This window comes from Passer domesticus, chromosome Z (genome assembly GCF_036417665.1).
Source record: "Passer domesticus isolate bPasDom1 chromosome Z, bPasDom1.hap1, whole genome shotgun sequence".
Taxonomy (NCBI): Eukaryota; Metazoa; Chordata; class Aves; order Passeriformes; family Passeridae; genus Passer; species Passer domesticus.
In genome coordinates, this window is record NC_087512.1 from 48531218 (window position 1) to 48546926 (window position 15709).

Here is a 15709-nt window from a genome sequence, read left to right on the forward strand (position 1 = left end):
CATTTCAGTTCTGTGCATTTCTTTGCTTTTAAACATTTACCTCTTCTGAAGTAATTTTGCTGTCTCTGACCGGAGTATATTTGTATTCCTATTCCCTCCCAAGCCCTTCGTGCACCTCCAGCTCGTGCTCCTCTTCCTTCTCCTCTTCCTCCTGCTGGTAAGTCTGTTTTTCAAGCAATTGTACTCACCGGGATTTGGGTTCCTAGCCAGCAACTCCCTTCCTGCTGCTCAGCTTCTGTAGGCAAATACAACAACACTTAATGGGAACCATAATGGAGCAATAAAGTTAGCGCAAACAGAAACATTCGAAGGTGCTCTTCAGAACAGAAAGGGGATGCTGAAAGCTAACACAGAGATTAAAATTACTGCTGGAGGATTCCTTTTATAACGAGTCCTTCATTTGCTTTGATAATTTTGATATTGCCCTGAGTTTAGCTGCTGGGTTGCTTGGATTGTTTTGCTTTTGGGGAGTGGTCGTGGTGAGTGGGTGGGGGTTTGGTTTTTTTTGAATAGCGGGGGGGTTTTTTTCTTTCTTTTTTTTTTAAGAACCAAAGGGTTCTTCCTTTCTTTCTCTTATAAACCATTAACATTGTTGTAATAGCTTTTCCTTCCAACCATAACCATTTCAGTTTCTTGTATTTCCTTGCTTTTAAAAATGTACCTGCTCTGAAGTAAATTTCCTTCCTCTGAACAGGGCCTTCTGCCTTTCTCTTTCAACCCCAAGGAGCCAGTACGCCTCGTGGTCCTCCTCCTGATGGTAAGTCTGCTTTTCAAGAAATTATACTCACTTGGATATGGGTTCAGAGACAGCATCCACCTTCATGCTGCACAGCTTCTGTAGGCAAACACAACAGCGCTTTAGTAGAATGGCTTTGGAGCAACACATCTAGTGCAAACAGACATCTTCAGAGACAATTTTCAGACAACAAAGGGGTGGTGTAACTAACACAGGAATTAAAGTTTTTTCCCAACTGTACAAGTTTGTTTCCTTGCTTAAAAAACACACCTAGAAATTATCATGATGGTGTGTAAAATATGTCTGTGAGAATACGTGGAACAATGTGTCGTTACAATCCTGCCTAGGGCAAGATACTTCTGGTAATGCCCTTTGTCTCTTAAAGATTGATATATAATAATTATGGCTCCTGTGTTTCAAATAAGCAACTAAGACAAGAAGCAAACAGTTGCAAGTACCTCACATACGTACTCTTGTGAGGGGTATTAAACAAACAGCAAAAGTAGATTCTCTCCTGATAAGGTTATATGCATTGTTTTTATTCCAGGACACTGGGGAGGGCCAATGTACAGAACCTATACTGTGTCTGGAAGTGACTCAGGCTCCAGTATGCCATCCAGCATAAGCTATCCTTCCTCTGGAAATGACTCAGTCTACTTCAGTATGTCCCCCACTAGAAGCCATACTGTGTCTGGAAGTGACTCAGTCTACTTCAGTATGTCTCCCAATGCAGGAACCCCTGGGCAGGTTCTGTCTGGGTGATCGCCTTCCCGAGGGCGGTCTCCTGCCAATCTGGATAACCAACTCCCCCAGACCACCTTTTGCTCAGTGCTGGATGGAATAAATATACGCTCAAGCAGAACATGATGGATGGCTCTTGACTGAAGCATTCAACTGGCTTTTATTGGAGGAACAGTCAAATTTCCAGGGAAGGTAGGGTCCAGGTGATGTGGAGGGGGCTAGGAGGTCCACAACCGTAATTGAAGGGTCTCAGGATCATGGAGCTGGGGAAAGAGGGTGCTGCTCTCTCTCACAGAAGCACAGGACACCCAGGCACAAGGCACTGAGAGCCCCCAGCAAGGGTTGGGGTCATGGTATATAACCAAGGAAGAGTGGGAGGGGTGGGGGTACAAACAAAGCAGTAACGTTAGGGTCAAATGGAGGAGCTGGGAAGGAGTGAAACCACCACATCCAAGGGGGAACAGAGTGGGGAGTGGTTCTGAACAGAGACCAATGGGTGAACAGGGTGTACAGAGCTTTCTAGAACAGGGGAGTGAGTTCCATTTGCATGACAAGGCTAGATTTACATGAAGGAATGGAGAACCTTGGGAATATGTTAAGAGTTTCTTATCCTGACTTAGAAGGGCATTCATTCCTCGGGCATTCCCACTTCAGTGACTGACCCATGGTCTCCCACGTCTCCCACTTTCTTCTTTCTTAAAAATGCTTTGCCTGTTATGATTTGAAAAGCCTTCTTAAAGCATGAATGGCTATCATGATGATAGTGATGATAATAAGAACCCAGATGAGACTCTTTAAAATAGAGCCAGCCCACCCCGGGACACTCCAGCACTCAAAAATTTATCAGTCCAGTCAGCCACCTTCTTTTCAGTTTGTATGTCTTTAATTTGGTTCTGAGGCTCTTTGATGATGGCTTGTCTAGATGTATTGTGGGTAGATAAGTTAAAACCACAAAGTCCTTTGAAGTCTTCACACCCATGGCCATGGGTGAGCAGCAGAAAATCTATGGCCACTCGTTTCTGCAGCATGGCATGCCTGGTGGTCTCCTCATCCGCCAACAGATCTGCTAATGCAGCGGACGTAGCGTTGGCCTGCTTACTAAGCCAGCAGCCCAGGTGAGAAAGCTCACCAAGGGCCTTCACGGCAGCAACCCAAGGCAAGAAGATAGATGCCATGACCCTCTTAGTTTTACTCGAATTTTAAATTTTGCTACCACAATTTGCATCAAATTCGGTGTATGTTCTTTTTTGGTAGGCCAGTTTTGTGCTTTGTCTCCAATCATATAATAGAGAGAGGTTTGGGGTGAGTCAGCTGGCCAAGGCTGCAGGGGCCCCCTTGGATCATGGAGGGGATCCCTGCCCACACTCTGTCACCATAGATAAGAAACACCCCCAGTGGGAGCAGCCTGGGATAATGGGCGGCCTCAGATAGTATGGTGCTAGTGTAATTGCACCATTCTGCCGCATTGTAACATTTGTCATTTGGAGAAACATTCTTTCTGTTTATACTTTGAGGTACTGTTGAATCATGCCAATTTTGTTTCACTCCATAATGGAAGTTGATACAATAACTCACCCTGGTGGAGCCCAGCAGATCTAATTCCTGGGGCTCCTGTGGTGCATGCAGAGGATCTTTGTCCATTAGATGACCCAGGTGTCCACAGGTTTGGGTTTCTTACTTACGTACAGATAGTCATTTGGTGATGGGGGACTCCTACCAGGCATGTTGAGAGCGGATCATCTACGCTTCCCATGGCCATGCAAAGACTGTCTTGCTGTAATGACTTTGCTGTTTTGTTTTGGCTGAGGAACGATCCAGCTGGTGGTCCCTTGTATGCAGGCAAGGGCACTGATGACAACGACAGCAATAGTGGCACTGGTACTGCTGTAGGGTGCCCTGGAGGGTATCACAGAAAGAGCCATGCTTCTTCTTTCTCACTGGGTAGTGTTTGCTTGTGGATGGTACAAACACACATTAATTTTACTTATTTTAAGACATTCTTAAATATTCTTAAGCTCTAACTGACTTCTCCAAGTCTCCCCCTTTTCAAGGGAAGTTTGAGGGAGGGAAAAAGGACCAGTTTTAGGAGGGAAAAGAGGGAGGGGGTAGGGATAAAGGGTTACTGGTAGAGGGATGGTGGAAAAGGCAGGGGTATGTCTGCTTTTGAAATTGACGTAGACGATATTGGTGGGATATATCTATGCGTAGTAAGTGTCCTTGCCACAATGTTGGGGTATGTGAATTTCTTTTTCCTTCATTTCCAAGAGAAAGCTGCTCCTGTGGTCTGGTGGGAGAGAGAGCTAACTTGACATTCATTCAAGGGGTCGTCTTCAGATCTGTGATCTAAGTAGGGCTTGACAAATCTTCTGAGAATCCACCGGGGTCCTGTATCTGTAGAAACACAAGCATACCCTCTCTCCCACGCAATGAGAGGGTGTAGCCCTCCAATAATTTTAGATTTGGGATTCCAAACAAGTACCAGAGGTCTTTCTTTGAGGTGTGTATATGTGTTGTTGTGAAAGTGCCTTAAGACAGGGGGATTGGGTTCTTTTTGAGAGCAATTCATAAAGTTCATGACGTAAAGTACTTTGCACAGTCTCTCTTGGGAAGACATAGTGATTGTAGAATCGTGGTGCTGTTCTAAGATTTTTTTTTAATTTCTTTGTGCAGTCTTTCTTCTATGGATTGCCCTGTTGGATTGTGGGGAATGCCGGTGGTATGGGCAATTCCCCACTGTTGGGTAAAGTCCTTAAAATTCTTGGATGTGAAAGCAGGACTGTTATCAGTCTTAATGTTCTTAGGGACACCTAAAGTTGTGAAAGCCACGTAGAGGTGTTTAATGACATCCCTGGTCTTTTCCCCAGCATGGGGTGACACAAACACTGCCCCTGAAAAGGTGTCTACATTTTAGTTTACCAAAAGGTGGGAAATGGTTTATGTCTGATTGTCATATCTCAAGGGCTCCCAAGCCTCATGGACTGATGCCAGCTGCCATCGTTGACAGAGAGAGGGATTGGCAGTTTGGACACAATTGCCTTGGCCTGTGCTCTGGAGATTTTAAATTGTCAGCTCAAGGCTGGGGCGTTCTGGTGGTAAAAGCAGTGGCTTAATTGAGTTTGTGGAAATATGTCTGGTACAATGTGCGTGGAAGAAGTTGTGTTCGTGGCCATAGCTAGCAGGTTGGCTCTCCAATTGTCCTGTGTGATGGGCCCGGGTAGATCAGGGTGTGACCTGATGTGCATGATATGGTACAGTTGTTCTTGGTAGGAAAGCAGCCAGATAAGTTCTCAGAGCAAGGTGAACATTCTTTTGTTTTGAACCCCTTAACAGGGCATATTCTGCCCACTTGGGTATCCCAGCTACATAAGCCAAATCTGTAACTAAATTGAGAGGCTGCTGGAATTTTTTGAATGCTCTCATGACCACAGGAAGCTCAGTGATCTGAGGGGAACCTTCAACAACCTGGACATTGGATTCCCACCTTCCAGGGTCCAGATCTCTCCAAGTGAACGCTGACTTGTGCGATTTTCCCAACCCGTCAGTGAACACGATGAGAGCATTCTTGATTGGAGTTTTATTCTTAAAGGATTTCAGATCCAGATGTAGAGAATCTTTGAAAAACCTGTGTTTTGGGTAGTGGGTTGAAATCTGGCTGGGATAGCTAACTAGTGCAATTTCAAAGTGCTCGTTAGTCTGAATAAAGAGTCCACTTGATCTAGATTGAACAGTAAAAAGATGCATACTGGGTCACACCCTGCAAGGATTTGGAAGTGACATCAGGCTTTGGTAATTAGCTGAGATACCAACTCCTGAGGAGTGGTTGTTTCTTCCGTGGCTGATGCAGAAGAAACAACCACTCGATAATAAGCAATGGGTCCTTGGACACGTCATCCCATTGGAAAATGAGAGTGTGATATGTGGTGGCTTACCTAGGATTCCCACGTTCAGCAGGAGGGACCGGTCTGTGCAATGGGCCTGACAGGACAATACAGCAGCGGCGACCTTCTCCAGGGCCTGGCACGAGGTGTTAGGGCACGAGGAGAGGCGAGGTCATGGTCGCCATGCAGGAGATCAGAAAGGGGCACCAGCTCCTCAGTGGTGAGGCCCAGGAGTGGTCAGATCCAGGTGCTGACTCCAGAGATCTGCTGCAGGTCCCGCAGGGTGCGTGGGTGGTTTTGGATGGTGAGGTGCTGTAGTAGGGCAGTCTTTCCTGTAATCTGGAATCCTAGGTATTTCCAAGGATTGGAGAGCTGTATCTTGTTAGCTATGATTTGGAACCCAGCTTTTTCCACAGCTGCTACTGTCTTTTTGAGTGCGGTCCTTAAATATGTTTCAGTGGGTGCGCACACAAGTATATCGTCCACGTAGTGTAAAAGAATTGCCTCGAGGAAGAGTTTCCTCACTGGGGACAGTACTTGGGCAACAAAGGTTTGGCAGAGCACAGGGCTGTTTTTCAAGCCCTGAGGCAAGGTGACCCAGTGGTAGTGTTTGTAAGGCTCTTTGCGGTTGATAGACGGTACAGAAAAAGCAAACCTGGGAGCGTCTCCGGGAAACAGCAGGATGTTAAAGAAGCAGTTCTTGATTGCAAGCTGCCAATCTCTTGGAAGCATAGAGGGGGAGGGAAGGCCAGGTTGTAGGGTCCCATGTCTTCTATCACAGCATTTAGTCTGTGCAAGTCTTGGAGCAGGCACCATTTGTATTTGCCTGGTTTCTTAATGACAAAAACTGGGGTGCTCCAGGGGCTATTCAATGGTACTACGTGCCCCAGGTGCAGCTGCTCTTCAACTAAGTTGTTGAGACATGTAACTTTTCTTCAGGAAGTTCTCGGGATTTCCTCTGCTCAAGATGATCACGAGGTGTGTTAAAAAGTCTCTTTTCCCCAACCAGCTGTCAAAGAAGAGATCAGGAGTCTGTGCCTGTTTTTCTCAAGGCTGTTTGTTATTTCTTATCAAAAATGTTCTCTGTCTGGCCTGCCGAGGTCTGTTCTGCAGCTCAGTCTGAGGCACACTCCCCACCCACAGGGCTGGTGTTGTCTTTTATACTATAAACTATGTATTCAATATTTACAGTTATGTCCCAATACCTATCACCTGTGTTAGACAGTGACTTTCTACTCTAAACCAATCCCAAAGTGCACCATCACCAAGAAGATGGAGGCTAGGAAGAAGGGAGAAGAACAGGACTGCAGCGGCTACTGCTGACCTCTTGGTCTCTGACTCGCCCGGCTGCACAGGCCAGCACCGCCGGCAGCAGTGAGGGGGGAAGGGCACTCTCCCGCTAGGAGACTTCCTAGGGAGAGTATTTAAGGCGGAATGCCTTCAGAAGGGCGAGAAACCCCCAGAGCCGTGAGGAGAGAAGCTGGGCTGCGTCCCGCAGGAGAAAAGGCTTGGACCGCGTCGACAGGGAAAAAGGAGGTGTTTTATTGAAAGTGCGTCGGGCGCGGACAAAAAAGCTTGTCCGGCAAGGTCTTATAACTAGAACACAGCGACCAATCTAAAATTTTGAGAGGAGGGAATAACTCGTAACAAACAGCTCGGATGTCCAGTGTAAATAAATTAGGGGTTGAACCCTGACCTCTAGTCCAATCATTCAATGTCCAGGTCAGAATGTTCTGGATGAGTGGGCAAGGACCATGAATAACAGACAGACAGTCAGGGAGGAATTTAGGAAAGATAAGAGTGTAAACTGACGGGACAATTCAGAAGAGGGAGAGAGAGAGAGCCCGGGCAAAACCATAAACAGGAATGGGGGGTACAGGAATAAACCAACTTAAAACTAATGCACCCCAACACAGGACAATGCCCAAATCCCTCCATCTTGTCTCCTAAACCCCCATAGTCAAATGCTTCAAAATTCCACCTTTCACCCTGTGACAACTACTGTTAGGCTACTTAAACTTTTGTGGCTTATAAATCTTCATATAAAGTTGGCAATTTGCTCCCATGGGTTGAGATTGAATTCCCAAGTGTCTTTGGCTTCTTGCTGGGTTTCCGAGCCCCTGCCAGGATTTTGAGCGATCCAGGGCATCCAGAGGAATGTCCTGGGTTCTGACATCTCCCCCTTCTCTTTGCCTCAAAAACACCTCTTTGGCAGCCTCATTCAAGGCCTGCCCCGTGCACTGAAAAATGCATGGCCAAAAGGAGCAGAAGAATTACACGTCCCATTAAAATGTAAAAAACTATCATCTAACAAAAATTCTGCAACATCACTGATTCTCATACCCATGAAGAAGCCCGAAGTCCACAACCCTCTGTGCGTGAAGCACAAGGGTTGGAATCTCTGCACAGTCCACATCTGTCTGTCTTCTCTGCTTGTCAAATGGTCAATGTTTTCCTGCTCTTGACAGAGTTTCACATTCTTCACTGAAATCCACCTGGACTTTGCACCTGTTAAAACACAAACAAATCCACGTCCCCACAGAGACTGGGGATTTTCTCAAAATCCTGGAGGTGAAGAATGGGTCTTGTTTCCATTTGCAATGTTACATAGAGAAATGTAAGACAACAGTAATTAGGAATGAATTAGATAATACACATAATCAACACCACATATAAAATCATAGAATTACTAAACACTACAAACTGAACTCTTATCCCAGAGTCTGCGACAGCTGACAGAAAATTGGAGAAATCATGTCTGGATTCATGTTTCTCCAAACTCCCTCTGAAAATAGGCTCAGCTGTCATAGATGGTCAAATTGCCAAGTCAAAAGGACTTGAATACTTTTTGCTGCAGAAAACATCTCAGTTGATTGTCAATCACTCCATCCAAATAGAGCTAGAGCTTGGCCAGAGCCCAAACTCTAATTGGTGGGTATCACTTAACACACTTTTAAACAAGACTCTTAAAAATAACAGTTATAAACACGAAACCTTAGGGTTACAAACCAATCAAACCATCAAATAATTGAATCCTTCTGAAGCTTCTGTTAAGATAGAGATTCTTCAAACACAGCAAACCTCTCGAATTCTCTGCTGGAGTACTTCTGAAATAATAATTGAAAAGAACCACAAGTCAATCTGGATAAAAAACCCTCATAAACATACAAATCATTAGGAAACAAAAACATAGGATGCTGAAGAGACACATATCTTGCAGGTGATCACGCAAAGAGATAGGAAAACACACGAAAGCCAGCTGCAAACACCACAACAACACCTCAACAACAATTCTCATCATAAAAATCTGAAGACTCACTCCACCAAATCAACTCATCAACAAGAAGTGCTCGAAGGGGTTAAGACAACTTTCCCAAAGCATTCATCTAACATTAACAACAATCACCGTCTATCAGCATTACTTACAAAACCCAAAAATAATAAAGGTTATAAACACAATACTAACAATTCTTAAAACTTTGAATCATTGGGGAACAAACTAATGACCCCGCAGATAGAATCAGATTGACCTTTCCCAAATGCTCTGTCTTCCAAGACCTTGGGTAATTGAATCACTACTAATACTTTCATCTTTACATGACATTTTTTCTCCCTGGGAATTATTTTTCACAATATAAGATTTCTATCTATATCATATTTAGAGTTAACATTAATTTGCATAGGGTTCTCTTTTCTGTCTTTCTGAATCTTGGGCAAAGATGTGGTGCTTTCTCACTTTTCTAATGAAGATTCTGGACAGTTCATTTTCCACCTGTCCATGTCTTCTACATTTGAAGCATGGCCCCCCCAGCAAATGCCATCACTTCTATGGAATTGGCCTGTGGAAGAGCTGGGTGAAGTGCCCCATATAACATCTGCCGCATTTTCTGTGGCGTTGCCGTGTTAAAAAGCTGGATAAAACACTGTGAGAATTCTCAGAAGTTTTCCATCCTGCTCTTGAAGAGATTTCCTGGCCTGTTTTTGCTCAGACGCCTGTTTGGATTGCTGTGATGTGCTGGCTGCTGTGGCTGCCTGCAGCTGTGACCGGGCGGTGCCTCAGGACCGTCTGCCCGCGCCCGTCTCCGCCTGCTCAGGCCCAGCCTCAGCCTTCAGAGCCACCTCGGGGGTGGGGAAAGGAACGCCCTGGCCCGGCCGCGCCCGCCTGCACCAGCTCTGGAGCAGCCGCGCCCTGGGAACGCTCCCCTCCTCCCGGGATTGCCATCCGCGCTGCCCGGGGCCCATTCAGGATCCGCCGGGACCCGCGCAGCCCCGATCTGGTTTGGGGTCCGCTCCGCCTGGATCTCCGCTCGGGCTGGCTCCCCCGGCCCTGCGCCAGCACCCGCAGCCAGCGGGAGCATGTCCCGCACCGCCGGTGTCCCTGCCGCGCCCATGGAACGGGAGAAAACCCTCCCTGCTCCGACTTCCAGGTTTCGCGTCATCAGCATGCATCCGCTGTGTCCCGCGGCTGCCGCCGCGCACTGCGGTCCCGCAGTCCCGCGCTCCGCTCCGCCCGGCCCGGCTCCGCTCGGCGCTGCCCCCGCAGCATCCCCCGGACGGGCGCTGGCTGCCCGCCGCTGCCGCCGCTTGTCACCGCTGCCACCGCTGCCGCCTCGCCCGCCCCCGCGGCCCCTCCCGGGCTGCTGCCGGCTGTCCAGTGCCGCCGTCACCATCGCGGCATCCCCAGGCATCCCCGCGGCTGCTCCACGTATTTATTGTAGGAGGCACAGGGCCTGCAAAGGCTCCCTGGTGTTCAGCAGCCTAGGAAATGCTGAGTCATGATGACTGGACCTTAGAAGCCCCTCTCTTCTGCCTTTTGGCTTATCTCTCTGTAAGCCCATGGGTCACTTTTCCTTGACCCTTACTACTGGACAATTTCCAAAACTCCTGTACCCTATATAAAGATCTGCTTTTGCCCAGTTTGTTGGAAGATGCTGTCCCTGAGACCTTTGCAGAAGATCAATAAAGGATGCCTCTGTGGAACTTCACACAGCGCTTCTCCTCCCTCTCCCTGCATCTACCAAAGGCACCTAGCAAGCTAAAGAGCTGAAATTACTACTTTATTCATGAGCTGATAATCACCAAAAGAACTAATCACTTAAGAGCTGAGCTTGCTAAGGTTGCCTGCGGCTGGGAGCTGCCTATGAATTTGGACATGCTGTGCTGAACAGGACTGTGTTATCCGGAACCAAGGCAGCCAGCTGTGGATACCCTGAAACCCGGCCAAGGCCCACCTTATAATTTATGGGCAGGATTGTTCACCCAGAACCTGACTCACACCACTGCTTAATTAGGAACAACATCTTGTGTAAAATATCTTTCCAAAAACATCACATACAAACATTCCACATGTTCACAAACACCAGGTACAGAGATTAAGATAAGTATTGTTTCAATTCTTTCTCTGAGTGTTCTCACAACTTCCCTAGGACAATGCCTGGGAAAGTTATCTGTTCCTCTCTCTGACTAAACTGTCGCATCCACAGGTCCCTCTTTCCACAGGTTCCTCTTTCAAGCAGAAAGATGCATTTATAATCCTGGGCAGGGCGGGCCCCTTGCAGGAAGGAGAGCAAACACAGCTCAAGCTGGTCCATTTAGCAATATGCCAGTTATCAATCAGACCCTCAATCAGATGCTGACTTAGAATGGTCAGGGAAATTCTCCAACACATATAATTGAATTCTTTGCAATCACATCCTTGCAGCCACACAGTCTGCAAGGCCTCCCTGGCAGTCAGTTGCCTAAGATAAGAAATGCCTAGTCACGATGGACCAAAGAAACCCCTCTTCCAGATTTCTGCTAAGAATTACCAAAAGCATCTTACAATCTCTGCTTTTCATACAGCATATTAAACATCCAAGGCAACAGGGAACTGATTAAGCTACCTTCCCAACCTATAAGATATCACTAATCTTGTCACAGGGAACCTGTGGTTCCCTTCCTTCACCCTGCTTTGTGCTGTCACAGCAGCCCTGCCACAGCACCCTGTGTACCCATCCTCTACACGTGCAGCACCAGGTGGTCCTGCCCTGGGGCCCTTCATTGGTACAGAAAGCACAGCCACCTCGTGGAAAGGGACCACGGAGACATCAGTACTGGGGCCAGGAGGGGAATCCTGCTCTCTCCCTGCTGTCGCTGTTGCCAGGGACCACGGTGCTTCTAAGCTGGTCTGTTCCCTCTCCTTTTATCAATAGTGTAGCTGTGACAATCCCATCAATCATCAGCTGCAGCATGGAGATGTGAAAATGCCTTCTCTGCTCCTGTTCCTTCTTGACCTTATTCATCCTGTCACTAGGCTGCCTTCCAGTTCCCAAACACGTGTTTGGCATTCCCACCTTGGTGTTGTGACCGAGCTGTGGTGTTCAGAAGCACACAGGATCACTCAGCAGCCACTCAAGCATTATTACGGCTTGGGGCTTTTGGGGTCTGTCCAACCCCAGCTGCCGTAGGTGTCCCGGATAGCGAAGTTCCGCTAAACACAACCTGGGCTTCTTTGTGGCAGCTGGGACTGTCTGCGTTTCAGGCTCTCGTGGGTGCCCTTTGCACTGCAAAAGTTTTGAGTTTACTGGGATACTTCAAAACTTCAGAAGAGTTGAACACTTGGTATCAAATTGCCAAGTGAGAGTCTGCCTTTCAGGCCATCTTTTACAGTCTTTGACAGAAGGACAGTTACTTCCAAAAGGAAAGATGCACAGAGGCCGATATTGACCCAGTGCTCCCTTTGCTTCCCAGATTTCCATCTGATCTACCTCACCAGGAGGGCTACCCTGTGTAAGAAGGATCTCCCTGCGTAAGAGAGGGAGCCTGTGACCATCAGGGAGGTGGAATCACTTTGTGTATACATAGACTTATCAATTTCTATAATTCTATTTATATATCCATATAGTTACATTTATAGATGTATAGAGGTGTCTTTACATGTGCATATATATACATCTATATAGTTAAATCTATATCTATCGATATAGATGAGATAGAGTTACATTAGATGGAGTTATAGAGTTATCACAGATATATCACATCCATATAACTCTATCCATAGAGTTATATGGATGTAGTTGCATTTCTAGATTTTGAGATTTACATTTATAGATTTATAGAGTAACATTTAGATGCCTACATTTAGATGCTTACATTTACATGCTTACATTTACATGCTTACATTTAGATGACTACATTTGGACACCTATATTTAGAGCTCATATTACATGCTTAGACATAGATTTAGAAATGTGCATTGTTATTTAGTTAGAGGTATGTGAAAGTTTAGATACATACACTGAGCTGTATAGGTCTAGCATGCATTTTTACTTCTTTCCCCCTCGGCTGCCTTTTTCACCTCTTGCTTTTCCCCCTGTGCCCCCTGTGTCCCCTCTCCCTGGGCTGGGTCCGAGCTGGTGGCCGGGCCGGGCGCAGCAGCAGTTCCAGCCCCGGGTGTCCCTGGAGCGGTGGGAGCTGCTGGTGGCCCCAGGCACTGTCCCCTGAGGAGCTGCTGAAGGACGGTGAGACTGAGGGGGCTGAGGGGGCTGAGGGGGCGGTGGCGCTGAAGGGACGGTGACCCTGAGCTGCTGCTGGGGCTGAGGGCTGTGGGGCAGCCCAGGGCCATGGTGGCACTGAGGTGACAGGCAAGTGGCACAGGCTGAGGGGGTGGCGGGTCTAAGGGGACGGGATGTCCCCTCTCTTTTCATGACAACCCTTGCAATAGATTTCACCCAAATAAGTGGAGTGTTCAGAACTTTTTCTCCAAAGGCATTCCTCTCCAATTATTTCAGATCTCAGGTTCCATATCTCTTCTTCCGGTCTATTATCTAGTCCAAGTCCTTCCCTGTCTAGAATTCTAAGTACATTCTGTGAACTCAAAGGGATCCCTCCTCACAGCCAAACTTCTACCATATGAGTGTCCCTACAAATCCAACAATTAGATATGTTAAACTCATTATTTATTTTCTCCGCTAAACCTAGGAATAGGTTTTTCTCTCATAGAATCTGGATCTCCGCCCCCTTCTTGATTACTCCTTTGATCTCTTTTTCTTTGACTAAATCTGTTTCATAAGTCCCATATCTTACTCTTCCCTCAATAGGTTTCTTTTCTGAGTGTATCCATTTTTCTTCCATAGGGCATTGTCCCAACAATTTTTGTTTTAAATTCCCTATATTTTCGAATAGCCAATATATTTTACTGTCCTCTTTATAGGTTGTTAGTGATAAAAAGTTGATAAAATTAGGGCTCGGATTGGTGTGAGTTCGGAGGACAGCAGTCCGAGAGTCTCCTGCATATAGAGGATAGTAACATTTCTCACAGGGTGGTGTTTGTTTCCTCTTTAGTAGCATTCATAAGCAGGAGGATTAACAGAAATGGGGGTCTGGTACACACCACTCTCCCAACCATGTCTCCCCTCTACAGAGGACCAGCAACTTCCTGTGGCAAGAGTGTAACCTCATCCAGTACTTTTTCACCCTTTACCATGTTGTTCTTACTCGTTACTGGTTACTGTTGCAGGAGTCTACCAACCCCTTTTTTATAAACCTGTTTCTTCCATCTTTTAGGGCCTAATTACTAGGTGCATGGGAGGATGCTCTATCTTTCCTCAGAATCTGGAATAAGAAATACCAGAGGCTATTACATATTTTTGACAATACACACTAAAAGTTAAACACCATTTCTCCGGTTTTGACATTAACAATTCATACAATTTTACTGTTACAGGCTAACAAAGTTCTAGTATTACGTATTGATTCAATATCCTACAGTATGTTTAACAAAGTCCTGTCATAATTTGTTAATTAAATTTTCAGATGGTGTCATTTGGTTGTAGTAGGCAATGGTTCCTCAGGTGCAGTAACTGGACCTTTTACTCAAGGAATAAGAGTGCATCCTCGTTCTTGTGTTCGAACTGCAGTCTTGGTGATCAACAGCACTTGAAATGGACGTTCCCACTTTGGGATTAGCAGCTGCTCTTTCCAGACTTTTATTAACACCCAGTCACCAGGTTGGAATTTATGGATTTTAAAATCATGGGAGTAGTCTGAGGAAGGTACCCTTTATTCCTTAATTCTTCTAAGGTACAGACTATGGTCTTTATATATTTTCTTACAGCCCACTCTCCTTCTTCATATGTTCCTGTATTACCTGGAGTTGGTAAGAAAGGTAAGCCGAACATCATCTCACATGGAGAAACCCCTATATCCACCCGTGGTTTAATCCTTATTCTCATTAATGCCAGAGGGAGACATCTTAACCAATTCATTTTTGTTTCTTCTGTTAATTTTGTGAGAGTTATCTTAAGAGCCTGGTTCATTCTCTCTAGTCTTCTGGAGCTTTGAGGTCTCCATGGGCTATGAAACTTCCAAGCGACATGTAGAGCATCTGTGAGTTGTTGTAATATTTTTGCCGTAAAATGTGGACCCCTATCGGAATCAATGGTGTTAATTATTCCGTATCGGGGTATCATCTGTTCTAATAAAATCTTGCTCACTGCTTCCGCAGTTGCTCTCCTTGTTGGATGTTCCTCTACCCAGTGAGTTAGATGGTCTATTATTACAAGTAAGTGCTTATACCTCTGTACTTGTGGCAATTCTGTAAAGTCTACTTGTATACTTTGAAATGGTCTTTTTGCAAAGTGTCTCCCTCCCTGAGGTAATTTTCTCATTACTTTTCTATTTATTCTCTGGCCTATCATACAATCTCTGGTTATTAGTTTTAGAATTTCCCATATACCAATACATACATAAGTTCTTGTAAAGTGATCATGCAGAGCCTGAGTACCCCAATGGGTTGAGGCATGTAAATCCTCTGATATCTGCCTGGTTAAGGCTTTGTTTAATACTTGCCTACCATCTGGCATTCTCCCTTCCCCTTTTTCATTCTTGGTTGCACCATGGTTTTTTTGTAATTCCTCCTGTTCTTTTTCATTAAATATAGGAATCTCTTCCCTTCCCCCTTCCCTTCCCTTCCTCATCCTCGTTTCCCATTTCCTTTAACTTGAAGATCTTTTCTGAATTTTCTATAGCAGCCCTTTTTGCAGCTATTATCTGCTAGATCATTTCCTCTTATTTTCCTGGAATCGCCTTTTTGATGTCCCTTTATATGTACTACTGCAATTTCTTTAGGTCCTTTAAAGGCTTCTAACACTGCCCTTATGAGGCCCTCATGAATTAGGGTTTTTCCCTTTGTGTTGACAAATCCTCTCTCTGCCCAGATTTTCCCAAAAGTATGTACTACGCCATAAGCATATTTAGAATTGGTGTATATGGTACCACTCTTTTGATCAAGCCATTTTAGCCCTTTTAATAAAGCATATATTTCACAGCATTGTGCAGACCAACTATTGGGAAGGTTCCCTTTTTCTGTAGCTGT

General features: G+C 45.7%; 1 protein-coding gene and 1 long non-coding RNA gene across 5 annotated transcripts in view; one reads left to right on the forward strand and one right to left on the reverse strand.

The window, feature by feature from the left end:
• Positions 1–1603, forward strand: part of LOC135289292 (mucin-17-like) — a 66330-nt gene extending 64727 nt beyond the window's left edge. For all 4 annotated transcript variants that reach the window (XM_064402786.1, XM_064402789.1, XM_064402787.1 and 1 more), the window contains 3 exons: positions 104–157; positions 695–757; positions 1284–1603. In XM_064402786.1, the coding sequence (XP_064258856.1) occupies positions 104–157; positions 695–757; positions 1284–1498 (332 nt within the window). In that variant the 3' untranslated portion in view covers positions 1499–1603. The remainder of the gene's footprint in view (positions 1–103; positions 158–694; positions 758–1283) is intronic.
• A 4066-nt stretch (positions 1604–5669) lies between these two features.
• Positions 5670–8434, reverse strand: LOC135291197 (uncharacterized). Its single transcript, XR_010354059.1, has 3 exons — positions 8365–8434; positions 7699–7863; positions 5670–6364 (listed from the first exon to the last, which is right to left on the reverse strand). It is a non-coding gene; the product is annotated as an uncharacterized LOC135291197 (long non-coding RNA).
• Positions 8435–15709: the final 7275 nt, after the last annotated feature.